This window comes from Palaemon carinicauda, chromosome 1 (assembly GCF_036898095.1).
Source record: "Palaemon carinicauda isolate YSFRI2023 chromosome 1, ASM3689809v2, whole genome shotgun sequence".
Lineage (NCBI taxonomy): Eukaryota > Metazoa > Arthropoda > Malacostraca > Decapoda > Palaemonidae > Palaemon > Palaemon carinicauda.
In genome coordinates this window covers 209,862,682-209,884,821 of record NC_090725.1, presented here as the reverse complement: position 1 = coordinate 209,884,821, position 22,140 = coordinate 209,862,682, and the positions used below count along the sequence as shown (strand labels likewise).

Here is a 22,140-nt window from a genome sequence, read left to right as displayed (position 1 = left end):
TAGCCACAGCTCCCACTTCATGTGTCCTTACCTTCAGCAAAGCAAGGTCTTCTTCCTTCAGATGAGAATGTGTTTCTCTAATCAGAAGCCTGAATAGTAAGAAACTGAGTTCTTAGAACTTGGAAAAGAAGGTTTCTTGATAGCACACCTTCTGATTGTCCTTGTAAAGGTTAAGACCTTTTTAGATAGTACCTAAGAGCTCTAACTGGGCAAAGTACTCTCTTCAGATCATTCCCCACCAAGTTGGACAGGCTTGGGATCTCGAACGACTTAGGCCAAGGACGTGAAGGAAGCTCGTTTAGCAAAAACCGAGCTGCAAGGAACATGTAGCCGTTTCAGATGTGAAAACAATGATCCTGCTGAAGGCGTGGATCTCACTTACTCTTTTAGCTGTTGTCAAGCACACGAGGAAAAGAGTTTTTAATGTGAGGTCCTAAAAAGAGGCTGATTGGAGAGGTTCAAATCTTGATGACATAAGGAACCTTAGGACCACGTCTAGATTCCAGCCTGGAGTGGACAACCGACGTTCCTTTGAGGTCTCAAAAGACCTAGGGAGGTCCTGTAGATCTTTGTTGGTGGAAAGATCCAAGCCTCTGTGGCGGAAAACCGCTGCCAACATACTTCTGTAACCCTTGATCGTAGGAGCTGAAAGGGATCTTACTTTCCTTAGATATAACAGGAAGTCAGCAATCTGGGTTACAGTGGTACTGGTTGAGGAAACTGCATTGGTCTTGTACCAGCTACGGAAGACTTCCCCTATAGACTGATAGATTCTGAGAGTGGATGTTCTCCTTGCTTTGGCAATCGCTCTGGCTGCCTCCTTCGAAAAGCCCCTAGCTCTTGAGAGTCTTTCGAAAGTCTGAAGGCAGTCAGACGAAGAGCGTGGAGGATTGGGTGTACCTTCTTTACGTGAGGTAGACTTAGAAGGTTCACTCTTAGAGGAAGAGTCCTGGGAATGTCGACCAGCCATTGCAGTACCTCTAAGAACCATTCTCTCGCGGGCCAGAGCGGAGCCAACCAACGTCAGCCGTGTCCCTTTGTGAGAGGAGAACTTCTGAAGTACCCTGTTGACAATCTTGAACGGCGGGAATGCATACAGGTCGAGATGGAACCAATCCAGCAGAAAAGCATCCACGTGAACTGCTGCTGGGTCTGGAATCGGAGAACAATACAACAGGAGTCTCTAGGTTATCGAGGTAGTGAACAGATCTATGGTTGGCTGACCCCACAGGGCCCAAAGTCTGCTGCAAACATTCTTGAGAAGGGTCCACTCTGTGGGGATGACCTGACCCTTCCGTCTGAGGTGATCTGCCATGACATTCATACCGCCCTGAATGAACCTCGTTACCAGTTAGCTTTCGATCTTTAGACCAGATGAGTAGGTCCCTTGCGATCTAGAACAACTTCCACGAAAGAGTCCCTCCCTGCTTGAAGATGTAAGCCAGGGCTGTGGTGTTGTCAGAGTCCACCTCCACCACTTTGTTAAGCTGGAGGGACTTGAAGTTTATCAAGGCCAGAATAACCGCCAACAACTCCTTGCAATTGATGTGAAGTGTCCTTTGCTCCTGATTCCATGTTCCCGAGCATTCTTGTCCGTCCAAAGTCGCACCCCAGCCCGTGTCTGATGCGTCCGAGAGGAGACGGCGGTCGTGTTTCTGAACAGCCAAAGGTAGACTTCCTTGAGAAGAAAGCTGTTCTTACACCACGCGAGAGAAGACCTCCTCTCTTCGGAAACAGGAACTGAGACCGTCTCTAGCGTCATGTCCTTTATCCAGTGAGCAGCTAGATGATACTGAAGGAGGGGGAGGAGGAGTCTCCCTAACACGATGAACAGGGCCAGCGATGAAAGTGTCCCTGTTAGACTCATCCACTACCTGACTGAGCATCGGTTCCTTCTCAGCATGCTCTGGATGCATTCTAGGGCTTGGAAGATCCTTGGGGCCGACGGAAAAGTCCGAAAAGCTCGACTCTGAAGATCCATACCCAAGGAGACAATGGTCTGGGATGGGACGAGCTGAGACTCCTCAAAATTGACCAGGAGGCCCAGTTCCTTGGTCAGATCCATAGTCCATTTGAAAATCTCCAGACAGCGACGACTTGTGGGAGCTCTTAAAAGCCAGTCGTCTGACGGAGCCGGACACAAGATCATGGTACTGCTGCACAGTCTGTGAACTGTCAATCATGGGCAAGCGAGGAAGTACAGTGACAACCCGAATCTGTCTAGACTGTCTGGGTCGTACAGACAAACTCCTTATCGGGTTGCTGAGGTTGCCGCACTGCGTCACAACAAGTCACTTCTGTTGGTTGTTGAACGTCTTCCCCGTGACACATTGACTCCGTAAACAAAAAATCCTCTAACAAGGACTAAGCTTGGACTGCATGTCTTGTAACACAGCTCAAGGTCTATGGGAGCAGGTGTGGTAACAGACGGGATTAGCGACTGAAGTGGAACCATTACCTTCCCTGGAAGCATGTTATGCTTAAATAAAAGTCCATAGGAGGCTATGCAGCTAAAGGCTCCCTCCAAATGACAGAGTCCTCAAGGGAATATCAGAAGGAGGGAGAAAAGAACTTTCTCATCTACAGGGACCATATCCTAGAAAAGCTAAGTTCTCTCAGTGAGGGTTCACTGGTGCAAAAGCAGCAGACTAGAAGGCAACGTTATGAAACTGCTTGACAGTCTAGTGAGTTGGCAACAACCAAAGATGTGTGACTGAGAAGCATGCGGTAAGGTATGCAGAGCATGTTGTATGCAGAGTATGCTGTATGCAGAGCATGCTGTATGTAGAGCATGTTGTATGCAGAGCATGCTGAATGCAGAGCATGCTGTATGCAGAGCATGTTGTATGCAGAGCATGCTGAATGCAGAGCATGCTGTATGCAGAGCATGTTGTATGCAGAGCATGCTGTATGTAGAGCATGTTGTATGCAGAGCATGCTGAATGCAGAGCATGCTGTATGCAGAGCATGTAGTATGCAGAGCATGCTGTAAGCAGAGCATGTAAGGTAAGCAGAGCGTGTGCATGGCGTTTAACATTTCTCAGAAATTCCATGACCAGTGCTAGAGTGCTTTATGCATGCTTGCATGGGGTTTTAATATCAACATAATATATACCTTACATTCATAACTCATGATTCATATTTTTGCCATATTTTGCGATATTGTTAAAAATATATTGCCAGGAATACAAATATATTTTTATAAGTAATACAAATAACCTCCATTATCATAAGGTTTGAAAATGGAGGTAAGGTATGCTGAACAGCAGAGTCAGAACGAGCTGGAACAACAATAGTTGTGGTTTCCTCTTCAAGACTCTGTTGAGGGAACACCTGAGGCTCAGTCTGCAAAGGCTGATCAAAGGAAGTAGCAGAAGGTAGGCGCATGGGTGGAGGAGGCTGACTCCTGGCATGAGTGGCTGAACTCAAGGGTTGCGCTTGCTGAGTGGTTGGCGGATGCGCAGTAGCAAGTTCCTGAGGAACGAGTTGAGGTTCCTGCGGTGTGAGCTGAGAGCGAAAAGGTAGTGGCTGCGCAGAACGCAGTAAAAAACTCGCAAGTTGAGGCTCCTGAGGCGCAAGGCTAAGGTGTTGAGGTGCTTGCCTTGAGGAGGGTTAAGCTCGCTGCAGCGAGAGCTGAGGAGACTGACTCATGGACGGGAGAGGTTGTTGTACCTCAACCGAGTGTTGCATCACTGGTGGAGCAGCAAGTGGAGGCGGAGGAAGAGAGGTATAATCCTCCTGATCCCATTGTAAAGGTTGCCTTAAGGAAGGCGGAGGCTGAACACCACTGGGAACAGCAAACTCAGAACGTGGCTCAACATCGTACGCCTGGCAGGTGGTATTGCGATCAGGCGGAGCGAGCGCAGGCGGAGCAAGCGCAGGCGGAGGGAGTGTAGGCGGAGGCGGAGGCGCAACACTCTCAGCCCGACACTCACGCATCAAGTCCGAAAGCTGTGCTTGCATGGACTGTAGTAGAGTCCACTTGGGGTCGGCAGAAACTACAGTAGGCTGAGGTAAAGCCTTAACAGTCGAGCTCTGTTGTGGCAGAACCTTACTCCTCTTAGGCGGAGTGCATTCAACTGATGACTGAGGAGAGTCAGAGCTAACCCAATGACTGCATCCGGGTTGTTGAACTCTAACTTCGTACGTCTGGCATAGGTCTGGACTTTACGTTTAAGAGGTCTTGAGACCTGAGGCCAGCGTTTTCTCCCCTAAATTTCTTCTGCAGACGAGCAAAATAAGGGCTCAATCGTCTGCGGGTGGGAGTGACGGTCTCGGTAAGACACGCCCACAACCACCGAGGATACTTCTGTGCGCCGATCAAGGCCTGCTGAACCCTTCTGCCCTTCGACATTGCTTCTCCCCTGGGCTTGGGAGCTTGCAAGAGGTCCCGGACTGGGAGGACGACTGGCGCGCACAGAAGTACCCTCACGCACAACGCTGACACACTTTGTGCTAATCACTTATCACTTTGATTTTCTGTTTGCACTTATTTCACTGAACTCGAAACTTTAAGTGGTTTGTACCTGAAACACGCAATTCTATCCTTTCTCAAAAGTTAGTAATTGCGAAAACAGAATTACAATGTAACAGAAAAATCTAATGAAAGATAAATAATTCAGTGGCTGGAAAGAGACTAAACACTAGATCACTCTAGAAACGTTTACCTTCTTCCCCTAAAGAGACTAGGGAGAAGAGCAAAAACGATAACAACGTTACTCGCTAGAATGAAACGTTTATCCTCTTTCTCCCTCCGTCTCTATCTCTCTCTCTCTCTCTCTCTCTCTTGACTTAGAACCTGAGAGAAGAGCCCAATCATATATATCGTTAAAACATATTATTGTTAAAGGAAAAAACTGAAATATTTCCCACAATGAAAAGTTCCTTTATTAGGATTAAAACCATTAAGTTAAGAAAGAATGAACAAAACGCTAGACACGGTTACTCTTACTGCAACGTGAAACCGTGAAAATTCTTTCTCTATCGTAACGATAGAGCACAAGTTGAACGTTCTGAACGTCAACAACTGCAGAGACAAAACAAAACGTTAGTTCAACTTTGAAAACAGTACGAGACTATCAAAGAAATTCTTTCAAAGACATTAAAATAGCATAATATGTTAACAGGTAAAACCAAAATGACGGGCTCAATGTTAATTAACTTCGGTACCAAGAAAAGACCGCCTACTATTAGGAAGGTCGAATATAAACAAATATAAAAATTAATTTTAATAAGTTTATAATAAAAGGAAGTTAATCGAAGAGGCCTATAAGAGGCGGAGAGATATAAAATAAATCTATAACTTTTGTTAAGCAAAATTAAGAAAGAGAGTCTATACTCTCTTAGACACCAACACTTCCGTCTAAGGGAAGGGTCGGCCATAAAAAAGTGAAAGAGAGTTCATACTCTCTTCGTCACCATAAATTAATCAAATTAATTCCAAAAGCTAACTAAGCTAATATAGAAGTTTCCAGTAAAGCGACAGCCGAAATCAAAGAGAAATACTTCACCAAAGTCGTGAAAATACTCCAAGAACATAAGCGTATCCCAGAACGTCTTGCCGGAAGCACGACAGAGGAATAATTGAGGAGGTGTCAACAAGAAGTACTTGAGTACCTGGCCACAGGTGGCGCTGGTAAGTACACCCCCTTCTAGTATTGTGATAGCTGGCGTATCCCTCCATAGAATTCTGTCGGGCAACGGAGTTGACAGCTACATGATTATCGGGTAAGTTTAATATTGAAAACTAGGTTTTCTGGGAATAAAAATCCAATAAATATACAAATGGCTGCTGGGTTTGGAAAAGGAAGGGAACTTTAATCTGAATATTTTAAAAATTTTGGAAATATTTTTTTGCCATCTTTTGAATATTAGTCCCCTGTCAGGTCTTCACTAATATTCTAAAATCTTGAATTACTGGACAGACACTTAGGTCTACAAAGTTCCTTATGCCAGATATAAATATTAATATCTAGCCCCATCATTCAATACGCTCTTTGTTCATGTTATATAAGATTTTAACAATATTGACTACCCCTTACAATCATTTTAACCATCTTGCTTTTTCTTTAGGAAGGTTCATTCATTGCTTTACTGCACAGTACTCTAGAAGTTACATTCATACAGTGACCATATTGTGGAATGATCCTAAATATTATCATCATCATTACTAGGTAAGCTACAACCCTAGCTGGAAAAACAGGATGCTAGAAGCCCAATGGCTCGACAAAAGGAAAAATAGCACAGTGAGGAAAGGAAATAAGGAAATAAACTATATGAAAGTAATAAACAAAATATTTTAAGAACAATAACAACATTAAAACAGATCTTTTGTATATAATTATAAAGAGACACTTATGTTCAACATAAAAACATTTTCTGCAAGTTTGAACTTTGGAATTTCTACCGATTCAACAACCCGACTAGGTAGTTCATTCCACAACTTGGTCATAGCTGGAATAAAACTTCTAGAATACTATATAGTATTGAGACTCATAATGAAAACCAGACTATTAGAATTAACTGCATACCTAGTACTGTATTACAAACAAGGTGGTACTGTCTGGGAAGACCTGAATGTAAAGGATAGTCAGAATTGTGAAAAATCTTATGCAACATGCAAAACGAACTAACTGAACGACGGTGCCAGAGATTAATATGTAGATCAGGAATAAGAAATTTAACAAACCGTACATTCCTGTCCAACAAATCAATGAAATCAAATAGTTCACTCTGGAACTATAGAAGATAAACTTGGTGCCAATTCTTTTTTGCAAAGCAGGTTAGCATGTCTTGTTTCCTGTTTATCTATTAGAGTACACTAAAATATTGCTTATTTGAACCACTTTTTCCAGATTGTTGAGTAATTTGAAATTCACTTTTTAGACCAATACTGCCTTTTTTAACCCACATAGTTATAACATGTTTCATATGGATTTGAATGAGCTTTCTTTAAATTTTTCCATGGTATATGAAAATTACTGGCAAAATCTAACCAAGGCCCTTTGCATCAAAAGGCATAAGAGGAGATGATGATGATGAAAAATAATTTCTATTTTTCCTAACTATACAAATCTGACCTCTTTAATTGTAGCATATTTTCAGCTTGGTTACAACTGGGCTGTTAAAATTTATAATGAGCTGTCGGTAGTTACTGCATTGGCTAGTGGCAGGGAAGACCCAACCCCCTTCCAGTACAATGAGTAGCTACTTTAGCCTTCACCTAGGGCTTGCAGGGTGGTTGAGGCAGTAAGTGAAACTTGAAGGATTCAGGATTGCACAGTTAGGAATAATACAAATTAGCTTTCAAATTTATGATTTATTTGTTCCTACACGAATACTAGGAGACGCATCTTCGGGGGAGGAGGAGGAGGAGGAGGAGGAGGAGGAGGAGGAGGAGGAGGAGGAGGAAGCCTCTGCAGTATAACCATATAGGCTGGTATAAAATCCTGGGATGTTAATACACCCAGACCTGATAGAGATGCAAGTGTGTTGATTCCTACTACCTCCCAGCAATTGACAAGTTTCAAATTGGGCTAGTTTCTGTTCACTGACAGACGGTCAAGGAAGAACCTATATCCTCGGAAGGATATGCTGTTACAATGTATGGCCAATTGAACATAATGTATCCTAGTTAATCCATCCTCCCCTCGTTAGGAGGATGGGGAGGGGGAGATACTTGTAACATCCACGTCCGACCCAGCCTGAGTGACCGCTGCACCCCAAGATAGGAAGGAAACGAGGAAAACGAACAGGGCTTCTAATCCTAGACTAACATCACGACCATAATCTTATACGAATGCTCCATAACCTGCTGAGCAGGTACCGCATGTCCAATGAAAACAGATCTAAAGAATTGTGAGTATACTGGGCTGTAAAGGTTGCCTGATGCTTCCAGACTCCGGCCTCTAGCACTTGCTCCAGTAAAAGGTTCTTCCTGAATGCTGGAGTAGATCCGATATTCTGGCTTCAAGTGATTGTGTTAGAGGTAGTTCCCTCGTGGGAGCGCATCTGATTGTTCCCATGAAGCTCGAATGAAACATCATTTCAGGATCTCTCCCTTTCCTTCCATACAGAAGGAAATGTCATTGTCTCCTCCCAAATTAAGGAAAATACTGTAAGTCACTCTTACCCAAAAAATTGCCTTGTTGGTGAGGAAGAAGGTTTAAGGTCATGGCTGCTTGGATTCTATGTCCTTGCATCAAATTGCTGAGCCAAGGAGATGGAAGATCTTTCCTTCAAAATGGCTAGTGACACAGGAAAATACATGCCGTTTTTCTACTTGCTTCGCCAAGGCTAAGCAGTGTTAGAGTGGGTCTAATTAAGAGACCTGAGGACTCGTGGAAATGCTATAAGCAGCTTTGGCTCTCAAGAGATAATGACTGCGACTATCCTGTTTCTTCAAGAGTCTAGTCAATTCTCCTGAAGAGTCCAGGTCTGAAACCAAGTCTCACATTTGGTTCAGGGACTAAGAGGTATCTTTACCACAGAAATTGGGGAGCTTCTCCAATAAGGGAATAGGGGATAAACATCTAATCTCAGTACGAATCTCCTCTACCTCTGTGCAAGGTACAGTAGAACCTAAGAGGAAAGGAGTACTAACAAATGAGTTTGTTGTGCAATTACTACTGTAGATTACCCTGTATGCTTGTGTTAACCAAACCGAAAGCAGGGGAGCAGTTGTAAACCAGAAAAATCTGTGAATTACAGGCATGATCGCTGAGGTGGTGACCATGTGGAATTAGCCTTTTTGTTGACAAGAAGATGGCACTCTTGGTGTCTTGAATAACAGGAGCTTCGGTGTAGGCGTCAGAGGAGGACAGCCCTTAGAAAGTTTGTCTCGTCTAGCCACCCTTCTAGGTCGTATCTGAACTCTTCCCCTATTGGAACCAATGAAAGAGGGTGGTTGAGATGTTGTGACCAGCGTCACTTCAACTCCTAATGGAGCAACCTTAGATGAAGACGGCCATTTGGGACTAGACTTCCAGGGAGAGTAGATGTCCCAATAACTTCTGGCTCTGGTAAGTTGGCAAATGGGGCTGACAAAGAAAGGGAAGTGCCATCTCTCACGGCATTTCGAGGTAGATGAATCTTTGCTTTGTCACTAGAATGGACTTCTCCCAATTCACCATGATCCCTAGATCATGACGAAACAGAAGTTTTCCTCCGATTTTGTCAAAATCAGCCAATCCTCCAGATATCGCAAGAAACAAATACTACTGGCACGTGGCCATACTGACACTTGTGTAAAGATTATGGTACAGACTTGTGGTGTTGTCGAGAGCCTGAAACAAAGTTCCCAGAACTGGTACATTTTGTTGGTCATGACGAAGCAGAGGTACAGTAGAACCTTGCAGCAATGGACACTGTTACTAAGGTCTTCAGATATACTGGACTAAATTCAGGTAACTAGAGTAGCATTCAGTTGGCAAAGGTCACCATAAGAAGTAAATAGTTCCGAGATATTTCTATTCATTTACGATACTTATTTAAATACTGTAAAAGTAATAAAACCCTTTTTAACCTATTCATTATTGCTATGTCTTCATTATAAATAGCCTATTCAAGAAATAATTCTATATACATAAAATCAACTTTTTTTCTATGCGAGTCTATCTCTGAACATGTAAACATACTCAGCTGATCTTGCCATCAACAGATTTCAAGCAACCACTCTCAAGGATATGGGCATAGATAAATTAAAAAATAATGTTATTATAAATGTTTTACTTATTGTAGAGTTAAAAATTGAAAATAAAGTTTTTTCCATATCATGTTTCTCCTACACATGATGACAAAAATTAACGAACAAGCAAACACATTTACACATCCAATTGATAAGTAATGACATTAAAAGCTTTTAGTAAACTGCATGTATTAGTTCTTAGATTATTTGCTAGTGTTTTCTGGCACTGTACAGTACTGTATTCTGTTTGATTTGATGTGGCCCATGCCTGAAGTAATTTTTGTTTTTGTTTCATTCTACATTCCTTAATATTACTTTGTCATTTAATTAAATTCCTTAATCATGTCATCCAAAGATGAAAAACAAGTGTTAATCTCAACTGCTTGTTTTAATGTTAACCACATTTGGCATATTGTACATGGTAGGCTTATACCCTTAAGAATTTGGTATCAATTTTGCTTGTTTCTATGGCTTGGGATGCTTTTTGTGTATAAAACGGACTATTCGCAGTACCAGACACCTTTCCCCCTTATCAGTCTGTTATTGTGATATTCAACTGTGCTTCCTGAAGGCAGGATGGACTGGGATCTGGAAGTAAGCATCTTTAAGATCAATCATCATCATGAAGTCCAAGGGCATGATCACCTACCTGACTGTAGCTGCGTTCTCATTCTTAAACAATAGTTATGACACGCACTTGTTCAAGGCTCACAGGCCTATTACTGGTCTCCAGCCTCCAGACACCTTTCTACAAGAAAGAGTTGACTGAACAAGCTTGGGGAGCTGTCATCGACCTATTGCAGAGCGCCCTTCTCTAGCATGTCCTGGACTTCTACCTGAAGGGCTGTATCCTTCGCCGATCTCTGGCGATAGGACAATGACAACGCTGGTGGTCGAATTAGGGGAGTGGGAGAGCTGATGAACGGGAGGAGGTATCTGGATTGAAAGACGTATACCGTCCATCATTCAGTAACATGATATCACCACCACCTGCAACAGAGTTGCAGGCATCCTCTCTAAGGTGGCATCGTGTGAGGATTGCGGCCGCCACCAGGATTGACATCAATGTCCTTTCCCCCTGCGTCGGCTTTGCCCTTGACCTTGTTTGCTCAGAAAGGACTGGTTTGTTCCCTGTCTCAGGATGGAAGAGATGGGGAGAAGGTTGCTTCTCTGTGCATGCCTATGTACCTGCCCAGCTGAACTTCCTCCACTTCTTGGCTACTACCTCAATTTCCTGTTGGAAACAGACAAGGACTCTTCACATAAGCATTCCAAATATTTAGGCGATTTGTGAAACCTAGAGGTCACGGTATAGTGCCTCTTCAGGACCCAGTTTGGCAGCTTGATCAGTCAGGAACTCAATAGCTCTGCCTCCCATCAGGATGATGTTCTTGAAAGCCTTCATCTTGTCCGAGTCGGAAAAGTTATCCATGTCGGCAAAAAAGGCAACAGTGCTTGAGCAGTGGTCAAGTGAGGAGGCTGCCTGAATTGCCATTGCCATGCTCTCCATGCTTGTAGCCTCAGTCAGTTTGAAGATAAGGGGGAAGAAGACTCCTGTATGCAGCACAGTAGTACTTTCAATCTTTTCTTGCAGAAACCTGCGTATCAACTTCCTCTAGCGATTCTGAGGCCAGAATTGACCAGGGAAGCTATAGACAAGGTCTGGTGCCCCGAGGTGCATGACACTGCTGATTGATGGCAGTTTCTACTGCCTTGGGAGGAGAGTATAGTGCCTTTCCAAGGACATTATGTCTGTGAATACGAGTTATTACCTGTAAAAAGGTGGAATCTCACTTGCATTCTTCTGTATTTGGTGCCTTAGGTACAGGCGCCATCAGAATTGCGGGAATAGTTTAGATCACGGTCATCCCTCTCCCTACCATACATGGGAGGTCTAAGGAGGGCGGAAAAGTCAAATACTGTAAGTTTCTCTCTCCTCTCTTCTTGGAGGGGAACTAGTGTCTTCTAAAGTATTGAACCTAATCTTTGGAATTCTTTTTAGATCTTTTCCTTCTCTGAGGTCTGCGCCCTCCAAGAAAGGGGAGATGTGGTTAGGTAGTTGTTTACTCTCCCCTGCATCCTCCAAGCAGTCTAATACTGGCTGGGATCTGTCCTTGTCCAGAGCGGGCTGTCGGTCTGCCTCATTCTCCTTCAACTCTTAGGAGGTGAAGAGCCAGATGTCGGGTCAAACTCCTTCCGTAACAACTGATAATTGTCAAGCCTGGGTGAAAGAGACCCTCATTGAGTCCAAGGTTAATGGCCATCTCGGAGAGATTTCTCATACAGCCTTAGGTTGTGTGGCTGTTGATCATTGGATTCTGGAACTGATAAGGGCCTCTTGGGGAGTGCATATCTTCGTCCCAGGTGAGGCTCATCAGTGTTCTTCAAAATGAGGTAAAGAGGGGTCAGCCAGATGTAGACGTGCAACCTTGCAAGTACGCTTAGGTGAGAAAGGGCACCTTCTTTTGAAGGAGCAATGACGCGCCGATCGTTGTCTCTGCAGAATACTCCAGAGAGCTAGGGGGCTAAGGCAAAGGCACCCATCCTCGCTTGCGATACTTCGCAATGGAACGATCTTGAGGTGCCTGTGGGTGTACTCAAGTGAAGGCCAATATGACTGTCTACTCTACTCGCTGGTTTCTTCGCAGAATCACGTTTCTCAAAGGAAGGGTGAGTAGGAGATATGTCTCAAAGGGTCAAAAGGCTGAGGTGGCAAGGACTTGCTTCAAGGACATGAGCCCAGTGAGGAGGGACTTCTTCCTCTGGGTCCTCAAGAGAGAAGAGCCAATAACATCTCTTACAGAAAGCATCAACAATCTCCTGCGGAGTCCTCGAAGCAGGCATCTCCACTATCATGTAAGACATGAATAAAAGTATAAGGGTCAAGGAGCAACAGCCTTTGACCCCTTTAGAAATGGTAACAGTGGATTCAGACAATGTTGCTAGACGATGACCAGATGGAGGTGTAGAAAAATGTCAATACAACCCTTACCAACCTAGGGTTGTGGTGGCATGGTGGAAGTGTCCTTGCTTGGTGATTGCCTGACTGGGATTTGAGTACCGCTCAAACTCGTTGGTTCCTTTGGTCGATGCAACTTCACCATCTTTGTGAGCTAAGGATGGGAGAGTTGGGGAAGCATGTAGGTCCATCTGCTCAGTTATCAGGAGCCATTGTCTGGAACTTCTTGGGCCTATCTTGGGTGGAGAGGGGACTTGGGCACTGATCATTTGTAATATGGTCAGTCTCTATGGCATTGTCCAGCTTGATAAGGCAATGTCACTGTCCCTTACCTCTGCTATTCATGAGTGGCCTTTAAACCTTTATTGTTTACACCCCTCAGTTCAAAGAAAGAGGGAGTAAGGCCAACAAATCACGAACACAGTGGCTGGTAAAAATGATTGCAACCAAGACCCCACCCCAAAATTTGTATAAAATGATCTTTCAAGGAGATCAGCAATTCATTAGTTGAGGTTGGATTCAACACTCCACGTTTAGTGTTGGATTCAAAACTCCCCGTTTAGTGCCGCTGTTCACACACACACACCTTTATATTAGATGAACTTTTTTTTTCCCCATCTCTTTACTAGGACTGGGTTATCAAGCAAAATACTTTAAATATTTACAGTGCTAATATTATCGCCTCTGAGTTAAACTAAAAATAAAAACTTTTCTTTAAAGAGTAGCTTCTTTGTACCCACATCTTCTGATAAACATTATTTGTCATGTGTTACCACTAACGGCTCCTTGGAAAATACACCTTGAAGTCCCAAGGTGGGCCATAACAAAGCAAAAGATCATCCATCTGTAAAGCAGAGACGACTCCCCCCGAGAGGAGGCCCAGACCAACCTACTGTATTTCGTCAAGGGAAACGGGAAGGTCTCCTTGCCCAGAGGTTTGCCCCAAGGTTAAAGGGCCACCACTCTTACCTGAAGGGTTCCAGAGGAGCCCGACAGGAAAGGGTCGGAGGGCAACGAACTGGGGTCAGAGGAAGAAATTGAGAATTCTTTTATTTCGAAAAAGACCCCACAGGCGAAGAACCCCTTTTGGACTTCTTTCTCCTCATGCCAGATGCTACTCACTGGGAGGTGACCACTCCCAACACTCAGAATAAAGAGAGGCCTGACTGCAGGAGTGTCTTCTGCAGGTGGGGAACAAAAAGTGAAGATCTGCCTACCTGGAACTCACAAAGGTGGGGCATGTATTGCCCAGAACACATAGACATTTCCGCAGGCATCCTCGCTGAGGAAAAGAAGTCTCTAACATGCTAGAAAAAGAAAGATAAATTATTAGTTTGCCAAAAATTCTAACCAGCGAGAAAGTCTGTCCTCACTGACGGCTGCTATCTGAGTGAAAATTCGGCAAGCAGGGGGCGTGGCTTCCCCACTCCCAGTTGGTAACTACCGACAACCTATTTTCACTTTGTTATAAAATTTTAACTACCGTGTATTCCAATTTCACTATTACCCCTCCTATGTAAAGGACGGCGGTTTGTATTTGTACTGGAACAAATAGCCAGTTGATGCGTTGAGAATATGTCTGTATTCTCCAGCAGCCGAAATCAAAGTGCCTATTTTAGCTCGTGCACCATCAATGACAACAATCTACAACAAAGCAACAGCATATAACTCCACTTTTATATAGATGAGAAGAAAAACAATAACATACAACTCCCCTTTTATATACGTGGAGAAAAACTAAAATTTGACTTTCACCTCATTAAGTATCCAGAGAACACTGGATGCCTGTGCATGTCGTCATGCGTCTTCTGAAAGACCTGCATGGGTCCCGAACAAGCTAAGTATCATATATGAATGTTGTACTTCTTAGATTTGTTTTAGATAGTGTTTAATGAACATCCTATGCTCAGACCAACCCATAAAGATTTGGATGCCCTGAAATTGCAAGAGGTCCTTGTTACAACAGTGAGGGTAAGTGTATCTCCCTTCCCCTCCTAAATTACCATGACCACATTGCTAAAGAAAGATAAGCTCACAAAATCACTAGAGCCTTTCCTCAGTATTGTAGGTAGTCAGTCTTCAGTGAGACAGACATGGTCTTACTCTTAGTCTCCAAATACACCGTACCTGGCCTACGGTTTACCAAGCCGATAGGCGTGAAAAAGATAACACATTATTGTGAGCCTACCAGGTTTTCAAATAGGAAGATAGTATATCCTATAAGAAGTACTTGACTGAATTAAATAGAAAACTAGAGGAATTACCTCTTCCCTTCACTATCATATAGTCAACCTCCCAGGGTTGGTAAGGGAAGGGGTCATACCAAGACATCCCTCTCCTCAACTACTTTGTAGTTGAATCTTGGCTTAAAATGTCACTGGTGTGAGAAAGCTTGCTAACCATACGCTATAATCCTTCCTATTATAATAGGGAGAGCTCTGTTCGCTCCTTCCCCTCACCCTTGTAGGAGAGAAAGCAACAAACCCCTCTCTACAACTTTAATATTCACATACATACTCCTGAATGTGAAAATACTAGACCATTCAAATTGTTTGGCTATCTAATTATTAAAAATCATGTCCTTGTAGCTAAAACTTATCATGTTATATAACTGCTATGCAGTATATGAAACCCTCAAGAAAAGACAGAGATTTCCTATGAGTCATTTCCTTCGGCTGCTGGACTTCTGGAGTTACAGGTGGTGCTGGTGTCCATGTAGTATCTGAAGGTGTTAGTTGGTGCAGCTTTGTCAGAGATGCCCGTAAGTGTCAGTATATGAGATCTCCCTTGGAGATCTTGAACCTCTCCTCATCCTTATGACTGGGGAGTCTCCAGCAGGCGTGGTAGGTAGATGATGTCTCCTTTTCCTCTGCGGGTTGATTGGGACAATCACTGGGCTATATTGCAGTCTGATATCCTTAGGAGAGCTGCGGTGAGATGTCTGTCGTAGGGGCCTCTGTTTAGTCGGAGCACTGCTACGTTGTGGTCTAGAGGGCGGGAGATCTAGATCATCTTGAGGAATCACGAGAGTACCCGGAGGAGGAGCTCTTGGATGTTCACGAGTTGCCTTTGCATATTCCTGTCGTACTTCAGATACCAGGCTTTAAAACCAGTTGTCCTTTGCAAAGGGTCGAGCTTCCAGAGCAGTTTTCTTAAGTTTTCTTGCCTTCGCCAGTATAAGGGAAGGTGTAAGACAGCTGGTTTCCTTAGCTTCGTTCACTCTAGTTGCCTGTTGTTTGTGGCCTGGTTGTGGCATAAAAATACTAGGTGACCGATGACGAGGCAAACATTGTTGGCAAGGAGAATGTTTTTGATCAGGCGAACGTTTTTGGCGAGAAAAACACTGGCATGGTGAATGTTGCCGAGACGATCGTTGTTGAGGAGGTCACCGGCGAGACCAGCTTTAACAAGTGTTGACGGGGAGACCTCTGTCGAAGTGAACGCTGGCGAGGTGTGAGCGATAACGAGGCGAGTATAACTGCCTGCTACCTGTCTGAGAGTACTCGGGTAAGGTGTTGTGTGACCTCATTGGTTGTGTACAGCATACTTGAGAGATTTTCGAAGCTGAAGATTTGTGCGAGGGTGAGCAAAGTCTAGCAATCTTGCTACTCTGGACTAGCGAGGAGATTGCGGACAAGTTAGAACTCTCGCCAAGCAGAGAAGTTCGCCCAACCCCCTCGCTAAAAGTAGGTAGATTAGTGCGCCTCTCAGCAAGGCAAGAATTTGCATCAGTTCGCTCATAGCGAGACGAACTAGACACTGACTGATGAGGTTCACACTGACGTGACTGCAGAGTAGAAAGTTTTACCCTGTCAGAAGTAAAATCTTAGGCCCTACACTTGAAGTAGGCCTAGCAGAACAGAAAATGTTTTGCAATGTTCTTAAGGGCACAAAGGCAAAGGGCGGGAGCTGTAAACAGCCGCCGAACCCCTTCATCGTCTCGCTATGACTAGCTATGCCATGAAGAGCTTGAAGGCGGCATGGAGGAGTCTCGTACTTACTTGCAGAATCCTCTGTAAGCCGACCAATGAGTAAAAGGGCATTGAACTCATGGGTGTGACGGGCGCTCATTAGCTGATGGTGGAAGCAAACTTTGCCTACTCTCAGCCTGCTGAGAAGACTTAGGCTGAGGGTGGGCATCGAAAGCAGTAAGTGAAACCTGCCTGCAGCATTTCTGGGTTCACCCGGATCCCCCAACAGGAAACCCAGATGGTTACTCATCAACAACTTCTTCTTGCTTAACTACCGAAGTATCTTGAACAACATAAGGTGTTGAGACTACTGCTGGCAGTAAAACAGGAGGTTCCTTAGGCCTAAAGCCTTCCCCTTGGGGGGCAATTGCGTTCTCCTGCAGTCCCCCAGCCCACAGAACCTCAACAAGACCTGCATTACAGGGGGAACCCGAAATCCACAAGAAAGGTTACAACTGTCACAAAACATCATTAATAGGAGACTCCTACTTTTGAAAGTGACAGCTTCTCTGGTGGAAGCGAAGGAGCTTTCTCCTTAAGATTGTTTCGTGGTCAAAGGGCCACCACTCGAACAGGCCCCAGAGGAAACTAGTCGAGCAGAGTCAGAATGGATGATCAAGTCGATGAAGAAGGAAGTTTGGGTTTCTTCCCTTTTAAGGATGAACCTCAAAGAGGAAGAGTCTCGCTTGGACTTCTTCTTTCGTCGCCTAGCAAATCTCTGCCACTGGGAGAATGGCCTCTCCCTACACAAATTACGCACAGATTCTTGGGAGCACAAATGGCCCCTGCAGGAGGACAAAGGTTGTGTGGGTCCGTCTGTACAGCGAATATGCAGGTTCCGCATCGGTGCCCTTCCACATCTCCAAAAATACAAAAAGGGTTCATAAGAATTAGCCAGTTGATTAACAAAAGGTTATCGGGAGAAACAGGCAGAAACGTCCAATCTCTTCCGAGACAAAATAAAAAGCGATGGTAACTCAACTGGCTAGAGTGCTATCTAGTGGTGGGTAGTCATACCTCGCTAAAGTCTTTAGACTAGTTTAAACCATTCGTCAAAATAATATCCACTGTAAAGAGCGAAAGGGTTTGTACTTGTCGGAACAAATTTCATTATCAAATAAAAAACTAACCTATAAATTTTACTACATACTGTAATGTACAATTCCTAAGTATGGCAAAATCAAAACACTACGATTGTTAGAGATATTTTTTTCAATAATCAAGACTTTTTATATAATAAAATAATAAAAAGTAACCAAAACTTACCTTCAAAAATCCAGTTCGTCGATCAAGATTTAAGTGTACATTTTTTATTTCACCAAACTCAGAAAATTTGTCTTGTATATCATCTTCTTGGGCCTCCTCATGGACACCAGTCACAAACAGAATCCAACCCTCCACAGCTGTTGCCAAGAGAAAGGCAAATTACACTACATTCCTTAGAATCTTATTAAGTATGGTACTGTATACAATTCAGAATATATTTTAAAGTACTGGAATGCTACTTACACCTCTGAGGCCCTGGCTCATCATCTCCTTCAATCTCCATCCCCTTCATATAGAATTTCCTGTCGGTCTCGCTCATCTCCACCAAAGCCACGACCCTTACGCTTCTTAGCTCTCTCTTTAAGTCTGACAAGGCCCTCTATATAAAGAAAGAAAAAAAAAAAAAACAATCATAACAATCCTACAAATAGTGCATTAGTATACTGAACCTTTGCTGAGAACCAACATTCCTAAATTCGAAAATCTTAAAATAATGTCCAAAAATGGAAAATAAATAATGCCTATTGGTGAGAGAGAGAGAGAGAGAGAGAGAGAGAGAGAGAGAGAGAGAGAGAGAGCTACTATACCATGATGTTATTACAGTACGGTAAAATGACAAATTCGTAGATAATATGTTATTTTCATTAGTAAAATAAATTTTTGAATATACTTACCCGATGATCATATAGCTGTCAGCTCTGCTGCCCGACAGAAAAACCTACGGGCGGAATACGCCAGCGATCGCTATACAGGTGGGGGGTGTACATCAACAGCGCCATCTGTCAAGTAGGTACTCAAGTACTCGATGTCAACATAGAACCAATTTTCTCCTCTGTCCACTGGGTCTCTATTGGGGAGGAAGGGTGGATCCTTTAATTTATGATCATCGGGTAAGTATATTCAAAAATTTATTTTACTAATGAAAATAACATTTTTCAATATCAAACTTACCCGATGATCATATAGCTGATTCACACCCAGGGGGGTGGGTAGAGACCAGCATTACATGTTGACATTATGAGCTAAGTATTCCGTATTTCATTTTAGCAGTTATTCAAAATAACAAGCATAAAATAAATAAGTACCTGGTAAGGAAGACGACTTGAACAATTACTCTGCCTTTTTAAGTACGTCTTCCTTACAGAGCCTCGCGATCCTCATAGGATGCTGAGCGACTCCTAGGAGCTGAAGTATGAAGGGTTGCAACCCATACTAAAGGTCCTCATCAAAACCTCTAATCTAGGCGCTTCTCAAGAAATGACTTTGACCACCCGCCAAATTAAGTAGGATGCGAAAGGCTTCTTAGCCTTCCGGACAACCCAAAAATATTAATAAAACATTTCAAGAGAAAGATTAAAAAGGTTATGGAATTAGGGAATTGTAGTGGTAGAGCCCTCACCACTACTGCACTCGTTGCTACGAATGGTCCCAGAGTGTAGCAGTTCTCGTAAAGAGACTGGACATTCTTAAGATAAAAGACGCGAACACTGATTTGCTTTTCCAATAGGTTGCGTCGAATATACTTTGCAGAGATCTATTTTGTTTAAAGGCCACGGAAGTTGCGACAGCTCTAACTTCGTGTGTCCTTACCTTCAGCCAAGCTTGGTCTTCCTCATTCAGATGGGAATGAGCTTCTCGTATTAACAGTCTGATAAAATAGGATAAAGAATTCTCTGACAAAGGCAAAGATGGATTCTTAACTGAACACCATAAAGCTTCAGACGGGCCTCGTAAAGGTTTTTAAAATAGAACTTAAGAGCTCTGACAGGACATAATACTCTTTCTAGTTCATTTCCAACCATACGATAAGTTTGGAATATCGAACGATATTGGTCAAGGGCGAGAAGGCAGCTCGTGTTTGGCTAGAAAACCAAGTTGTAGAACATGTAGCCGTTTCGGATGAGAATCCGATGTTCTTGCTGAAGGCATGAATCTCACTGACTCTTTTAGCTGTGGTTAAGCATATCAGGAAAAGAGTCTTAAAGGTGAGATCTTTCAGGGAGGCTGATTGAAGCGGTTCGAACCTGTCTGACATAAGGAATCTTAGAACCACGTCTAAATTCCAACCAGGTGTAACCAAACGACGCTCCTTCGTGGTCTCAAAAGACTTAAGGAGGTCTTGTAGATCTTTATTGTTGGAAAGATCTAAGCCTCTGTGACGGAAGACTGATGCCAACATGCTTCTGTAACCCTTGATAGTGGGAGCTGAAAGAGATCGTTCTTTCCTCAGATATAAGAGAAAGTCAGCTATTGAGTTACAGAGGTACTGGTCGAGGATACGGATACTGACTTGCACCAGTTTCGGAAGATTTCCCACTTCGATTGGTAGACTCTAAGGGTGGATGTTCTCCTTGCTCTAGCAAACGCTCTGGTTGCCTCCTTCGAAAAACCTCTAGCTCTCGAGAGTCTTTCGATAGTCTGAAGGCAGTCAGACGAAGAGCGTGGAGGCCTTGGAGTACCTTCTCTACGCGTGGCTGACGAAGCAGGTCCACCCTTAGGGGAAGTGTTCTGGGAACGTCTACTAGCCATCGAAGTACCTCGGTGAGTTATTCTCTCGCGGGCCAGAGGGAAGCAACTAGCGTCAACTTTGTCCCTTCGTGAGAGGCGAACTTCTGCAGTACCTTGTTGACAATCTAGAACGGAGGGAATGCATATAGATCTAGATGTGACCAATCTAGTAGAAAGGTATTTATATGAACTACTGCTGGGTCCGGGATAGGTGAGCAAACTATTGGGAGCCTCTTGGTCATCGAGGTTGCGAAGAGATCTATGGTTGGCTGGCCCCAGGTGGCCCAAAGTCTCTTGCATACATCCTTGTGGAGGGTCCAATCTGTTGGAATTATTTGTCCCTTCCTACTGAGACAATCTGCTATGACATTCAAGTTGTCTTGGATGAACCTCGTTACTAGTGAAAAGTCTAGACCTGTTGACCAGGTGAGGAGGTCTCTTGCGAACTCGTACCATGTCAGAGAGTAGGTCCCTCCTTGCTTGGAGATGTACGTCAAAGCAGGGTGTTGTCCGTGTTCACCTCCACCACTTTGCCTTGAAGGAGAGACCTGAAGCTTTTCCAGGTCAGACGTACTGCCAGTAGCTTCTTGCAGTTGAAATGCATTGTCCTTTGACTCGAGTTCCATAATCCCGAGCATTCCCTACCGCCTAATGTCGCACCCCAGCCTACGTCCGATGCGTCCGAGAAGAGAACGTGGTTGGGAGTCTGAACAGTCAGGGGAAGACCCTTTCAAAGGTTGATAAAGTCCTTCACCAAGTCAGACCAGACTTTATCTTTCCGGAAACCGGGATCGAGACCGCTTCTAGCGTCTTGTCCTTTTCCAGTGAAAAGCTAGATGATACAGAAGAGGACGGAGGTGTAGTCTTCCAAGTGACACAAATTGAACCACGGATGACAGTGTCCTAACCAGACTCATCCACAGCCTGACAGGGCAGCGTTCCTTCTTCATCTTCTGGATGGATAGCAGGGCTGGAGGTTGATCGTCTTGTTCAGCAATGTCCTCATCAGAGGGTTCCTCATCCGAAACTGATGAGGAAACGGCAACGGAGTGGGCAACGTCTGACTCGCTGAATCCGGTCGCACTGGTGGATGCGTGACGGAGCCGGACACAATATCATGGTACTGCTGCACAGTCTGTGAACTGTCAACCATGGGGACGCGAGGAAGTACAGCGTCAACCCGAAACTGTCTAGACTGTCTGGGTTGTGCAGTCAACCCCCTACCGGGTTGCTGAGGTTGCCGCACTGCGTCACAACAAGTCACCTCTGCTGGTTGTTGAACGTCTTCCTAGTGACACACCGAACGTCCACAACCACCTCCGAGAGTCGCTTAACGTCAACGTGCGACTGGCAACCCACACTGGGTCGCATCGGTGGAGGAACCACCTCAACTGGCGGACGCGAGTAGGATACCTCAGCGTCAACAGGGCGCACAACCAACCGGTAGGAAGGTTGTTGGCCAGAAGGAACTTCTCCGTAAAAAATCCTCTATCAAGGACACAAACTTGGACTGCATGTCTTGCAGCAAAGCCCATTAGGGTCTACGGGAGCAGGTGTGGCAACAGACGGGGTTAGCGACTGAAGCGGAACCATTTACCATCCCTGGAAGCCTTGTTATGCTTTAATTAAAGTCCATAGGAGGCTAAGCAGCTTAAGGCTCCTCTCCAAATGACAGAGTCCTCAAAGGAATATCAGTAGGAGGGAGAACAGCACTTTCTCATCTACAGGAACCATGTCCGAGAAAAGCTAGG

At 44.2% G+C, this 22,140-nt stretch overlaps 1 protein-coding gene across 1 annotated transcript in view; it reads right to left on the bottom strand.

Moving 5' to 3' along the window:
- Positions 1 to 22,140, bottom strand: part of LOC137653726 (RNA-binding protein 8A-like) — a 37,175-nt gene that overhangs the window by 1,926 nt on the left and 13,109 nt on the right. The window contains 3 exon segments of the mRNA XM_068387338.1: positions 17,882 to 18,018; positions 18,125 to 18,167; positions 18,169 to 18,260. Coding sequence (XP_068243439.1) covers positions 17,882 to 18,018; positions 18,125 to 18,167; positions 18,169 to 18,260 — 272 coding nt within the window.